This window comes from Gavia stellata, chromosome 6 (assembly GCF_030936135.1).
Source record: "Gavia stellata isolate bGavSte3 chromosome 6, bGavSte3.hap2, whole genome shotgun sequence".
NCBI lineage: Eukaryota > Metazoa > Chordata > Aves > Gaviiformes > Gaviidae > Gavia > Gavia stellata.
In genome coordinates this window covers 52,149,938-52,163,005 of record NC_082599.1, presented here as the reverse complement: position 1 = coordinate 52,163,005, position 13,068 = coordinate 52,149,938, and the positions used below count along the sequence as shown (strand labels likewise).

Genomic DNA, 13,068 nt, shown 5'->3' with positions numbered 1-13,068 from the left:
ATAAGGTAAAACTCTTAATATCTTTTCTGCCATACCTCCAAGCAAAGATGTGCTGGAGGAGGTCAGAGGAATCCACCTGACTCAGCCTGCTGCCAGACAAAATAGGTTGCATTAGCTTCTTCAGCAATTATGAAAGGCTTCTTTCTCTAATGAAGTGGCTAAAATACGGAACAGAAAAGGGAAGCCCTCAGAAAAGAACAGAAAAAGTTCAGAAGGCAGGTGGGGTTAAAACTGATGTTTTGAAGCTTATAGCTATGCTTCACGACTTTCCTACCCCAGGAGGGACACAGATTGGCCAGCAAAGGATAAGGGCACGGGTGTTTATGAACTGGAGTTACTCCATGCAAAGTTTGCTGCCAGAAATAATCCATCTTGAGCAGCAGTGTTTTGAAACAGTATTGCTGAGTCTTGCAGATTTGTAATGATACTAATCTCCGTACAACTTCATGAGAAGCTGCCAGAAACACAAAGGACTTATATTTGCAGTATATATCTGTGAAACTATGGTTTGATAGAACATCCATCTACATTACAGAAGATGACAAGTTCTGGGCCTGCTTCTGTATATAAAGTTATTTCAACTAACTTCCTATCTTCCAGACTTCCTTTCAATCTCTGGACTATGAACTTCCCTGATATTGATGCTTTACTCCTTCTCCCTTTGATTTGTTCTACCACTTAAAGTAGAAAAAAACCTTAAAAGACTGGAAAATAACACCAAAAATCTGGGATCAAAACTCCTCTGTTTCCCTGGATTCAGTACAGCTATGGTACAGAGAGGATGAAATCAGGCCTCGTGTTTAATTCTTTAATTTATGGAAGCAGGATTGTCTTGCATCAGATTTAACGTTCTGCAGACAGCTGCCTTTTCCAAAGAACACGAGTTCCCCACACAAGTGGGGGACACTGAGCACCCTCATGTGGAAAAGGAGGTACCATTCTCTAAAAAAGGTTGTGCAATCCTATCAGCATCTTTCAAGAACTTACCGTACTGTTATCTGAAAGTGACTTCCACGCCAAGGGACACGAGTTTCTTACAGTAAGCTAGACAAATTATAGACAATAGTTTGTACTCAAAGACCTGCACTACTTCTACATGAAGCTAAACCAGTGTTTTACTCCTTGTCCTGCTTAAAATCCTGGAAACTGTGTCACTCACTTTCACACTGGTACACTGCCACTGAGGTTATTCCTGATCTACTGTGCTGGGACAACTAAATGATAAGTAGCAAGAAGACCAAATCATGTGCATAACAAGGTAGCAGCAACGACGTGAATTTCTAGGACCAGACTTCTGAATAGCAACTCCTGCAGCTTCCCACAGTGGTGACCATGCACGTCCTACACCTCTAGCCATCTGCCACCACTTCCTTCCTGACCTCTCCTTGCACAGCCCCCTAGATAATCCGCAGCATGAAGGCTGGCTTTTTAGGCCTTCCACACTGCACTGAAAATTAACTTACAAGCAGGGCTCAGTATGGAGTTGTTCTCTGCACACTGGAGAGAATAATAAATGATTAGCTCTGTCCTCTGTGCCTGTCTGTCAGTCAGTCCCTGGCAGTAACTTATATACCTATGAACAATTTCAGAGAGAAGACAGGGCAATCTTTCAAAGGTATAAAGTTTGTGTGAGGTTTTGTGAGCAGCAGGGATCAGGTAGAAGAATCCCTAGAAAGTCTGCAGTGTGAATTCAGTTGTTATTTGTTGTGTTGACCTGGTCTCCCAAAACAAGTGTCCTAGACAGCCAACACGCACACATAAGCAGCTCAAAGCCTACCCCCCAGCAGATGCTACTTCTTGCCCATTTGTCACTTAGGAGAGATGTGAGGCAGCTGGAGGTGGTAGGCATGGTTGCCGCAGTGAATGGGAACTGGGGGCACTGCGGGGCGTGGGGGCAGACGCAAGGAGCAAGAGAGTTAGAACTACTGCTCTGGAAAAGAATAAGGATAGTGGACACAAATTTGCAAGATGGATTTCTGCTGTTTCTAGTGTAACATACAACAGAGTTTGCGCTTGGTGCTCAGTATAACCTGAATGAGAGAGGAATTTGACTCTAGCTGAAACTCTCACCTATGATTTGTGGTAACAGAGTGTGTCTACAAGGCAAGAGACCTGTCAACAAATATAGAACTTGTATTAGCCTGTGGCAGATGCGACATAAGTCCAGATCCTTTTTGCATTAATATTCTCAAGTAGACATCTGGGCTCACATAAGTTATGAAAGGTCATCCTGCAAGTTCTAGCATGGATACTCAGACAGATTTAAAAAATTGTTTCTTACCAACAATCATGTGGTTGCAGACATCACAGAAGGTGGGTTTTTTGAAGATGTGCTCCTGGAAGATGTGAGCCTTGTTGTTTTCTGGCAGCTGGTGGGCTCTTGTGGGGGAGGATGCCTGGCTTTCTGAGCTCGGGAGCTGCCCAGTGCTTGTGCTCACCTCCGGCATCAAGTCGACTTGCAGTTTCACATCACTATTAGTCCTCTGGAAGAAATTGTCTGCACTTTTACTTCGCAAGCTCTTGGTCTTGAAGGAGAGTGATCGTTTCAGTTTCTGCAGCTGCAAAAAATAAGCCAGTTACAATTACTGCCTTTTCCTCTTCAACAGCAAGGCAAGGTTCCTGGTTTTGGGATATGCTGTTGACAAAGTGAACCTGGGAGCCACTGGCAGACCTTGTACCACCTGAACAATAAAATTGACTTTAGAACTTAACCAGCAATTTCAGAGCAAAGAAAACAGAAAATAAACTACTCTCCATATGCTTTCTGATCAACAATAAACTTGATAGCCCTAACGAATGTTTCTATTAGTAATTTCTTTCAGGTATGACAGCAAAGACGTACTGCAGAGAGTTGTACGCATTGGAGAATATATCCTTTGTATTCAAGCATGGTCCTTAAGCAGGCTGTAAAGCCATTTCAGGAACAGCTTTTAAATGGCAGTACAAGAGGAGTAAATTCAGTAAATATATTTTATATACTTAAATTTCTTGAATTTGGCAGAAACAGAGATTATATGTGGTTTTGACTGAGAAATTCTTGTTTTCTTTTATTTTTTTTTAAAGGAAAGAAGGCTAAGGAGCAGTAACAGTATAATTAACTAGCCCAATTGGTAGTTAATGTGTTAATTAATACTAGTTAATACACATTCACATATATTCTTGTATATTGTACTGTGCATTCTCAGACTATTAAGCACCACAATAAGGCATTATTAACTTAAATTTGTTAACTCAGTGTCTTTATCTGTAAAATATCTTGTACCTTATCAGCGCTCCTCTCATCCTTCCCCTCCTCCAATTTTATATAAGTCTGAGAAGAGTGCTAGGTGAGGCACAGAAGCTATCAGGATATCAGCTACACAAATTTGCAGGTTTCTCAACTCCAATGGCCCACAAGTAGAGTCTGGGTAAAAGGAAAGACAGCTGTGCATCCGCTTCATGTTTGCTATCCCTGAAGTGTAATACCTCCGTCTCACCTTTCACTCAGCGTTATTCCAACCACTGCAAAATCATTTCAATCACTGCTGCAATTCTGTGGACGAATGTGATGTTACAACTGAAATTTTCCATGCTGCTCAGGCTGTCTGTGGTAACCAGCAGGAATGGTTTATATTAGAAACTGTTTATGTTAGAATGATGATCGGGAATCATAATTTACACTAATATAAAGGGAAGGAGTTCACATACTTTCCCAAAAAAGCATAGCACTGGTCTGTCATACTGACTTAGTGGCCTCAGAGCACTTGGTCTCCCCAGCTTCTATTACTGATCCATCAATTTTCTTTACGATGCAGCTGTGAAAGCATGCTGTCGGAGAGGAGCCTCAAGGCATCAGACTCCAGCAGAGCTTCTGACATGGGCAGCTTGTTCTTGGAGAAGAGAGACACTCCAGCTCTCTTCCTCATGTTTCACAACAAAGTTCCCGAGTCCAATAAACAGGCAAAGAACTGCCACTGCTTCTGGTTAACAGTGTTTGGGTTTGCTACATGGAAGGAAACTGCATTCTACTCCCTGAGCTGTTTCTCCACAGTGACTTTGGGAGCTGGGAGGGATCCGAGCAAGGGGCCCATCCCACGTGCACCACTCTCACCCACGACTCTCTCTGGGTTCACAGGAGAGCCCTGAATGCAAATGAAGGAAATACTTACCTGTTTGGAAGAAACTCTCAGTCTCTGGGGGAATGTGTAAATAAGAGCAATTAAGTCGTTAAATGTCAACTATGAGGTAAGTGCAGTTTCTGGTTTCTGAAGCTCTTTCAGCTGAAGCCTAAGTCATGGCCTAGCTGAGCCCAAAACTCACTGTACAACTGCACCAAGAAAATGTGAGATCTTCCCTCTTCTGCTTGGATGTTAAGACACTGGCTCCTGAAATCGCTGAGGTTACTCAGTACTGAGATTACTTCATCTCCCGAGTGACAGCCAGGAACTCAGCAATAATTCACCCCCTTGCTCCTGAAACGCTTCTCACTGAAGTCAGACCTAATTAGTGTAGCAAAACACAGAGAATTACAACACCACAAGGTGACTGAAATGGCATTCATTATTGATTTGACATCCACTTCTACAGTGCCACATGAAGTTAATTAAATTTCAAAATGCTGCTTCCACCACAGAGAGAAGACTAAGCTGTGCAATACAGTGTTTGTTTTATCATGAAACAACTGTCCTGCTAGTTTGGACAATGTATGCAGTATATTTTAAGGAGCTCTACATCTATTATCCTCATCCCATTCTCCTGTGCACAGTCATTTGCCAGTCAAGGGATGTACCAGCTGCCTTTCCTCCCCCAGGCAGAAAAGTCAACAGTTTTCCAAAGAAAGGTACTCCAGCATTCAGACTATGCATGTCCAAACATATGCATACACACTAAGGTGAGCATGCAACTGTGCATGCTCTGTGCATCTCCAACCACAATGTTCAGAGCAGGACACATACTCCAGAATGAGTTGACCAAGTTACATTCCCAGATTTGGCAGGCATCTCTACACAAGATAATAGTCCTCTCTGAGATTCCCTGAGCACTGTGGTTAAATAATATCCAGACAAGATAGGCATCCTTGTTGTTATCCAAATGCAGATTCCGTATCATTTGCATTCAGGCTGGAAGATACCTCCAAGTTTGGCTTGCATTGCATACCTAAACACCAATGAAATTCTGCAGCTATTATATCCCAAATAGGTTACATGCGTACAGAAGTGACTATGCAAAAATGCAGAACATAGACAATGTTTAGCATTTTGTACAGCTAATTATATACTTTGCTCAGTACTGTTAAAAACTACCTTTCCGAGCAGAGTGTTTTACACTCATCTTGCAAAAGTGAGAGTATACAGGGCAACGGAAGATTGGCATCAGGTTTTAAAATTTGATCCAACTTTCCTTCCTCATATTAGGCCCATGAGAGAATTTGAAAAAGGGTACTGGTATGTGATTGTTTACACAGGAAAAGTTGGCCCAAGCATGGGCAAAGGCAGGTTGTTGTACAGATAGTATAAATTGTAAACCCATAAAAGCTTAAGTGATTATTATGCTGCAGTCAAGTGGGCATCACTTCCCTTACTTAAATATCACCAGATCCTCATTTTGAAGTTTGCTATGCCCTAGCCCTGTTCTTTTACTGGAAGACTTAAAATGTAATTAAATACAAGCATGTAATATATGCCTGATTTTAATGTGCTGTAAACAGAGGTAATGCACTTGTGATGACACTGGCTCCTAATAGAGCTGCTATAGCATTCACCTGAGGCAGGCATCAGCTCTTACAATAGAGAGAAAAGTATGCAAATTTTACTATTTATAATTTCTTTCCGCAGAGTGAATGAGTCCAAAGTTAAATCTTAGGAAGAAACACTACCAAACTGAAAAAACCTGTGACTACAATTGTTCTGCATTCAATACTTACTTCAACACTTCAGTGAAAAATCATGTATTGGGACTAAAAAAAAAACCTAAACCAAGCACAAAAAGGCTTTAAGAAAACTATTTGAGATAAGTCTCCTAAACCTTTCACGTTTTCTCTTCTGCGAGGAAGGCTACAAATTAGCTTTCATTTAAATAAAAATAAAATTCCCACAAGCACAAGAGTTTTTCTAAACTCTTGATAGCATCATGAGACTTCACAACATTGACACTTCAGAAACATGAACCCTTGATATCAAATCCAGGATGTTCCTGTGGTTTGAAATTAGGGTCTGGGAAAAAAGTTTGTCTCTAGTGAAAAGCATTTTATCAGTAACACAGACTCTCAGTGACTGCCCATACTAACCCCACAGGCAAGGTAGAGATAAGTGCAATAGCTCAACCTCAGAGCTTGATTAACCTTTTTTTTCAGTATCTTCCAGCACAATCTCCATCTTCCTCCAAGTTACCAAATGTTCAAGCTTCAAGGGTTCTGGAAGCTCTGACAAACCACAGCTTATCAGCACCTCTTTCTGTTCCTAATTCCCCCATACTACAACTCTTCAGCTGCTATAACCAGAAAAGAGGAGGCAGCAAAAGGACAGCTATTGAAATTCATTCCTAGTGTTAACTAGGTGCCGCTGCTTTTGATGTGAATGGGAATTGCACCTGCCCTCCCTAAGACTTTATTTGACTTAAGCATTAGAATCACACAACTCTTTCCTACAATTTTGGTTTAAGAACATCCCATCAAAGTTGGGAAGATATCAGTGATCTGAGCTGTTTTATTATCCCTAGCTTTGCAATTACAAAAGATAATCATGCACCCTGCAAAGAGTAATTTATTCAGGTTCCAAACTGCTCCCTGATATCTAGAAACTCTTTTTTCCTTGCCTCTCCAGCTTGACCACATTAGCAATCAGCATGGCTCAGTAGGAGCAGATCTGGAGAATAAAACAGGGGTTGTTGAGGACCCAGCATACACACCGTATGCATTTCAGGGCACAGAGTACTCTGAACCAGACCAGCCCATTAGTGCTGGTGTGCATTAGGTGCACACCTGGAGCACAAGCAAACCCACAGGTGATGCAGCCTGTGCTCTATGCACCACAACAATTACCAAAGTGTGAGATTTGCTTTAAGACCACACTCCCAAATCAAACTAAAATGCTAAGATAGGTGTCCCCTATGGCATCACCATTTTTCTCTTCTCTATCCCTTTCTTTACACTAGTGTTAACAGTATCATTAGATGGATTACAACTAATGCAAGGTATTAACAAAGTTGGAATGAGCCATCAAGCCACTTTGATTCCTGCAATTCTTATAAAATGTAGCTATTTTATTTAGCTATGCAGATTAAAAAATGCTCTGTCAGCAGATTTCACTGTGCTGTGAGATAAACATCCACCTTCTGTAAGGAACCTTTTCTTCTTCCTTTCAGCTTCTTAGATCAAGTTTACAAATTATTTGACTCTCACGTTGTTATAAAAGAAGGACTTAAATGCACAGGGCCCAGATGATATTATGTAGATTCACTAGAGAGCACGTCAGGTACATGGGATATTCCAAAAGGGACTCAGACCAAAAGCCTTTCAAATAAGGGAAAGAACAAAAGACTTGATGAATAGCATCTATTCTACTGAGTACAATCCATTATCTGGGTCAAGGAGCATTCAATTTGTATTAGCAACCCTCAGAACATACTTCAGATGTTAACTAGATTTGTTGAGGGACTGGATGTTATCAGCCTGGCGGCATTGCTGCGCTTCAGCTAGCTATGATGATTAAGAGCAAACAAGGAACCAGCTCAAACAGAAGTACTTACTTTTTGTGAGCATGAAGGCTAATGATTTTCTTCTTAAAATTGAGGGATACAAAAGTAAGTGATTTTTGAGCACAGATAAGGGTGGGTTTTTTTCTGGGTTTGATTTGAAAATACACTGTCTTGGCATTTTAATGAGCAAAAATAGGATTATGACATGCCCAAAGCCAGTATGCAATTTCATAAATAGTATGTTTGTTTGCCTGCTGATGAGGGAAGTACCGTGTCTTATATAACACGACTAAGATAAAAGGGTATTTCAAACACTCAAGGGGTTGGTATTGTTTATTGGCAAAGCATCTGTGATAAAATTTGTGAGCAAAGCTGATTCCTTTTCTACCTTCTTCTTCCTAAATAATAAATAGTACAAATACTTTACTAGTACAGATTCAATTAGCTAAACTGACTTCAATTGTAGCTGATTTATACAGTCTGAGAATCCGTCCCTATCATGTATTTGTGTCTGCCCTAGCCAGCTTTCTTGGAAGCTGTATCCTTTTAATCTGCTACAGACAAAGAGGGAGTGTTCGTTATTGCAGAATCTGCTACGTATTATATTTGTGTATTTTCCCAAACAGATTGCATAGCTGGCATTAGAACAAATATGTTTGCTATTGTTGTAAAAAATAAATAAATCAAACTGTCTGCTTGAATACTGTATTGGACTAGTCAAAGGGGAGACATTTTCCATACCTAACAATAACATTGTTAATGACTTATTGGGTACCTCCAACTACTCTGGTTGGCTCTTGCTGCTCTGATCATCCTCTGATTCTCCTCCCTGCCCTATACTGTTTTGAAACCCACTCACTGATCCTCAAACTTATTTTGATTATAAACCTTTTCAGGCAGGGCTCTTTCTGTGATTTCGTTTCACCCATAGAGTCCTAACTACAACGAAATACTCTGATTGGCAATGCCAGAGCGTAACAGCAAAAATTCCTGAAAGAACCTCAGGGTTTGAAAGCATGAAATCTGAAGGGATGCTCACTTGCCACTGCTCCCACAAATGTCACTGTGAATCACATGTTCTCAGCCCTCTCCTGATGTACTACATCCTTGGCAGCTGTGTGTTTGCACCTCTAATTGGCAGACCTCTAAATTATCAAGAGGTACAGTCTGCACGGGTAGCCAAACAGCGTGCTTGCTTAGCAGACCTGTTCGTCCTGTACGACTCTCTGATTTGGTTTAAACCAAGCTGAAAAATTAATCTATTTCTCAACAACTGCACCTATAGCTAGTTTGAAATTATCCTACAGTTTTGGGTACATCTTCTAATAATGCGAGGAACCAGGATTAGCAAATATGTGAGACAAATGTGAAATAAAGTGCTGAAAGTTTTAAGGCCTGAAAATATGAAAAAATCTACCTTGTGCTCCAAATTCCTTTATATGACTTCAAAATTCAGTATAAGTTGTGACAGGACAAAGTAATGCAGTCCAGGGAGTGATAGATTTGAGGAAACACAAACAATTTATTAACTGTAATAATTGCCATCAAATCTGAGGGAAATTCTTTTTTGTCTCTACTACGGTCAGAACAGTCTACTTAGTCTTAAGGCACAAAAAAAGTAAACTCTGTGTTAGATTTGTTAGATTCTACAATTGTGACTTACCCTGAGCTCATATTACCTTCCCTGCCAAATATATTTTCATAACAACTTCAAAAGACTCATAGTCATTTAAACAGTTTAAAACAGGTTGCAAAAAGGAGGAAACGTATGCAAAATAAATATAATGATACTTGTATGCATGTCAAATCCAGAAAACATTAAGGCTTTTTTATCAAAAACTAAGTAAAATCCCGCCTCCAACACATTTACTAGATTTATTTATTTAGCCAAAACTCTCTAATTTTCTATCTAACAGCATTTTTGTTGTTGTGTTTTTGAACAGCCCTATTTTGGTGTATTCCTCTGCCTTCTTTTATTCAAGCTATATTAGAAAGAGTAATCTAGAAAAAAAAGAGTGCATATTACATTTCCCTTCCTGAGAGATCTAGTCTCTGTTAGTATTTCTTCAAACTTCCTAACAGGTTTGATTCAAGTTTAGTTTGGGGAAAATGCTTGCAATATCACTCAACCATGGTTTGTGTTCAGCCTGCTTCTAGGAAAAACAGTGAATCTTTCTCAAATTTGCAGCATTTCAAGCTAACAACTCACAAGATCTTTCACAGAAGCTTTACTGTAGCTTTCCAAAGTTCATCATATGATTCATGAAAATGAGATGAACAGTCCCAAAGTAAGACCTGCTGGGTTCATTGTGTTAAGCTCAATGACTGTCAGTTCTTCCTCCTTTGTGAACACGCACACAAATCAAAAGATGTTACAAATCAAACTAAGCAACACTTCAGCCATGACCAAAGCCTGTTACTTGTTTTATATCAGGGTTGGAAAATGTTTTGTCCCTTTGATCTCCTCTCCTGCCTCACCTAGCAAAAGAAGAGCTGCTCCTCTCGGGACCAGAGCTAAAGACTATAAATCCCGGGTTTATATCCAGGATCATATTCTTCCTGCTACTAAACAGCTGTTCCAACATGGGTGGCACCTGCTGTGGAAGATCTTTTATAACTCAGGTTACAAAAGGTGGCTGGTAGAATAACCAGCTGCAAACCTCTGTGTGGCTCCTGTCTCTCTTTCATGGTCTGGCAACTGAATTGTCTCCGGTCTTTCCTCCTGAAACCAACAGGAAAGCTCATGAAGAAACTAAGAGATGGTTAGGAATATTCCTTCCATATATTTTGAATCCCCCTGTACTTCCAGTTTCAAGACATCTTGTTTCGTACTTTGGGTTTCACCTCAGGCATCTGGTTGCTAAGCAGCTGGTCATCTCCCTACTTTGTCCCCATTAGGATGAGGCACACTTGTGGTTATCTCTTACCTCTTAACATAGAAGGAATTTGAACTCTGAGGTCCCTTCTGGGAATCCCACATTTTGCTGCCCTGTTTGAATACCTCTTTTCCATTTCAGCTTCTAAATGGAACAGTGATTTCCCTTTGGTAACTCCCAATGTAGTCACTTACTAATCTTTGCTGCAGTGGAAGTGTCACAATGAAATTTGCAGATTAAAAGGCTGGATTTCAGACTAATGTAAATCCAGGCAGCCCTGCTGAGGTGAGGGAAGCTACACTGCTATCTGTCTGCTGAGAGTCTTCAAGAATAATAATGATAGAGCCTGAGTTTTGCTTCTTTTTCTTCTCATGAATAATCTCCAGTCAATGTGATTGCAAATGTAAGATTAATCATCCTTGATTGTATCTTGTGTCTGTCCATCTATGGAGTGTGCATCATTATTTTCCTCTATTGCTCTTATGAGAAATTAAAGCTCAATACAACCCCCTTGGACCTTTAAAACAACCCAAAAACAGTGTTCTGCTAATAAGTGCTGGTCTACCTATGGCAATAATTTCCACTAATTTATTTTACCCATTTGTTGTTCCTCTTTTTTTTTTTTTTTTTAACAGAGCTGGTTTATAATACTTTAAATGGCAGTATGTCTCTTGAAGCAAATATGGAAATACATCTGGCAGGGAGGCTGATAGTGAGGGCAAATTAACATCAGCACCAGATCCCACATGCTGTATAATCATATTTGTACCATCTTAAAATAAAAAGGAAGACTGAGATCTACTGGGAGTTGTTGTAGTTAATATTCTGTCAGTGTTTCCACTCCTACTTCTGGGGTTCCAAACTTATGCTGTTAAAATTGCTTTGCTATGAAAACATGTAAATGCTCAGCTCTACAACTAAGTTTTTGTCACTGGGCCGAATCCTAAGGTCTTTGCTTACTGCTAACTCCCACTGACTTCAGCAGGCGTGTTTCCTGAGGAAAGGCTTGGGGTTTGGCTGTGTTGTTGTTTTTTTTGTTTTGAAATGAAACTTTTTTTTACTGTTTTACACTGTGCATTAAAAACAAAGGCTATCTGCATGCAGCATGAAAAAACACCTGGCCACATCTGGCATCTTATTATCTGGCTGACTTTATTCAACCCTTCTCAATTCCCTCCTTTTTTTTTAACCATCTCTGTCAATCTCTGCTCCTCCACAACCAAATATAGATAGATCCGGGGGAACACCTAAACTTCTTGCTTCTTTTGTCTTTCCTAGGCACTTGTTTCAAATTCATACTTTGTATGAATTAATTCTGCCCAAACTTCTTGCTTAGCTACTATGCTTTAACTCTGAGATGATGATACCTCATTTTCATATCAAAGAAAGAACCAGAAACACAATGCCAGAATTTGGGTGCTACATGGCCTATTGGCTTAAAAAAAGCCCCCAAACATAGCTATTCTGGCTTATTTGATCCCACATGCTTCTGCACTCCCTGTTTTGCTGCCTGTTCACAAACAGAGATTCAGGTCCAAATTTTACAACTTGTTTCCATCTTTCCATTTCAAACTCTTCTCTTTCCATTTCAAACTCTTCTCAGTGGGAGATGGGGTAAGAACTTATGCCTTACAGAATATTAACAGTGTTCGTTGGTTCACTTCCAATTTTTCCTTTTCACAGTTCCCTTCCTGTGTGTATTTTTGCAATCTGGTAGCAAATTTGCTGCCTTTTTATCCCTCCTGAAGACTGACATTGTCCCATCCTGTGAACGCTGCTTCTTGCTAGCCACTCTGGACGCCAGGGCGCGTGACCGCCCTGGCACTGCCTCTTCTGACACCACAAGTCCAACAGTACCCATATGGTCCTGCTGCAGAGCCACATCGGTGCCCTGGCACCACTCCGGCCTGAAGCACTGAATCTGCGGGAAGAGCTGACAGCTTACGTCGAGCAAAGATAGTTAATTCGTCTGGGCTTCTCCATGCTTCACCTGGGTACCCACAGAGTTTCATTCATCTCTTATTTCCACTTTTAAAGTCCTACAGCAGTTACCAGATACATAACAAATGCTGTGCCAATTAAAATTTTCTCCTGCCTCGACAACATCTTCCTTGTTATTCTTTCTGCATCCAGTTATCTTGCTGTCCACCATGGCAGAGATCTGTTCATTTCCAGATCCAGTCCAGATCTGGCACATTTTTTGTTAAAGCTCTTCTCAAAGTGCAACTTATGGTGTGCATTTATCCCTTTCAACACATCTACTCTAGTCGTTTTCTAATTTTCAAAAAGTACTTCCAAATCATTTTGGGGAAAAGTACGCCTGTAGTACCAGTTTCCAAGGAACCTGTTACTAGTACAGAAAGTTTCCATCTCAGTCTGTCTTTTGTCTTCTTGTTATTACAATGTTAGTCATGCCCAGCAAAAACTGCATTCAGTGTCCTACATAAAGAATATGCCAACTCTCCACATGGGGAATCTGTTTAACTTGATGATATTTCATACATATGACATACAGCTA

The 13,068-nt window shown here is 40.4% G+C and overlaps 1 protein-coding gene across 2 annotated transcripts in view; it reads right to left on the bottom strand.

Moving 5' to 3' along the window:
• Positions 1-13,068, bottom strand: part of STAC (SH3 and cysteine rich domain) — a 74,912-nt gene that overhangs the window by 48,704 nt on the left and 13,140 nt on the right. For both annotated transcript variants that reach the window (XM_059819013.1, XM_059819014.1), the window contains exon 2: positions 2,282-2,558. In XM_059819013.1, the coding sequence (XP_059674996.1) occupies positions 2,282-2,558 (277 nt within the window). The remainder of the gene's footprint in view (positions 1-2,281; positions 2,559-13,068) is intronic.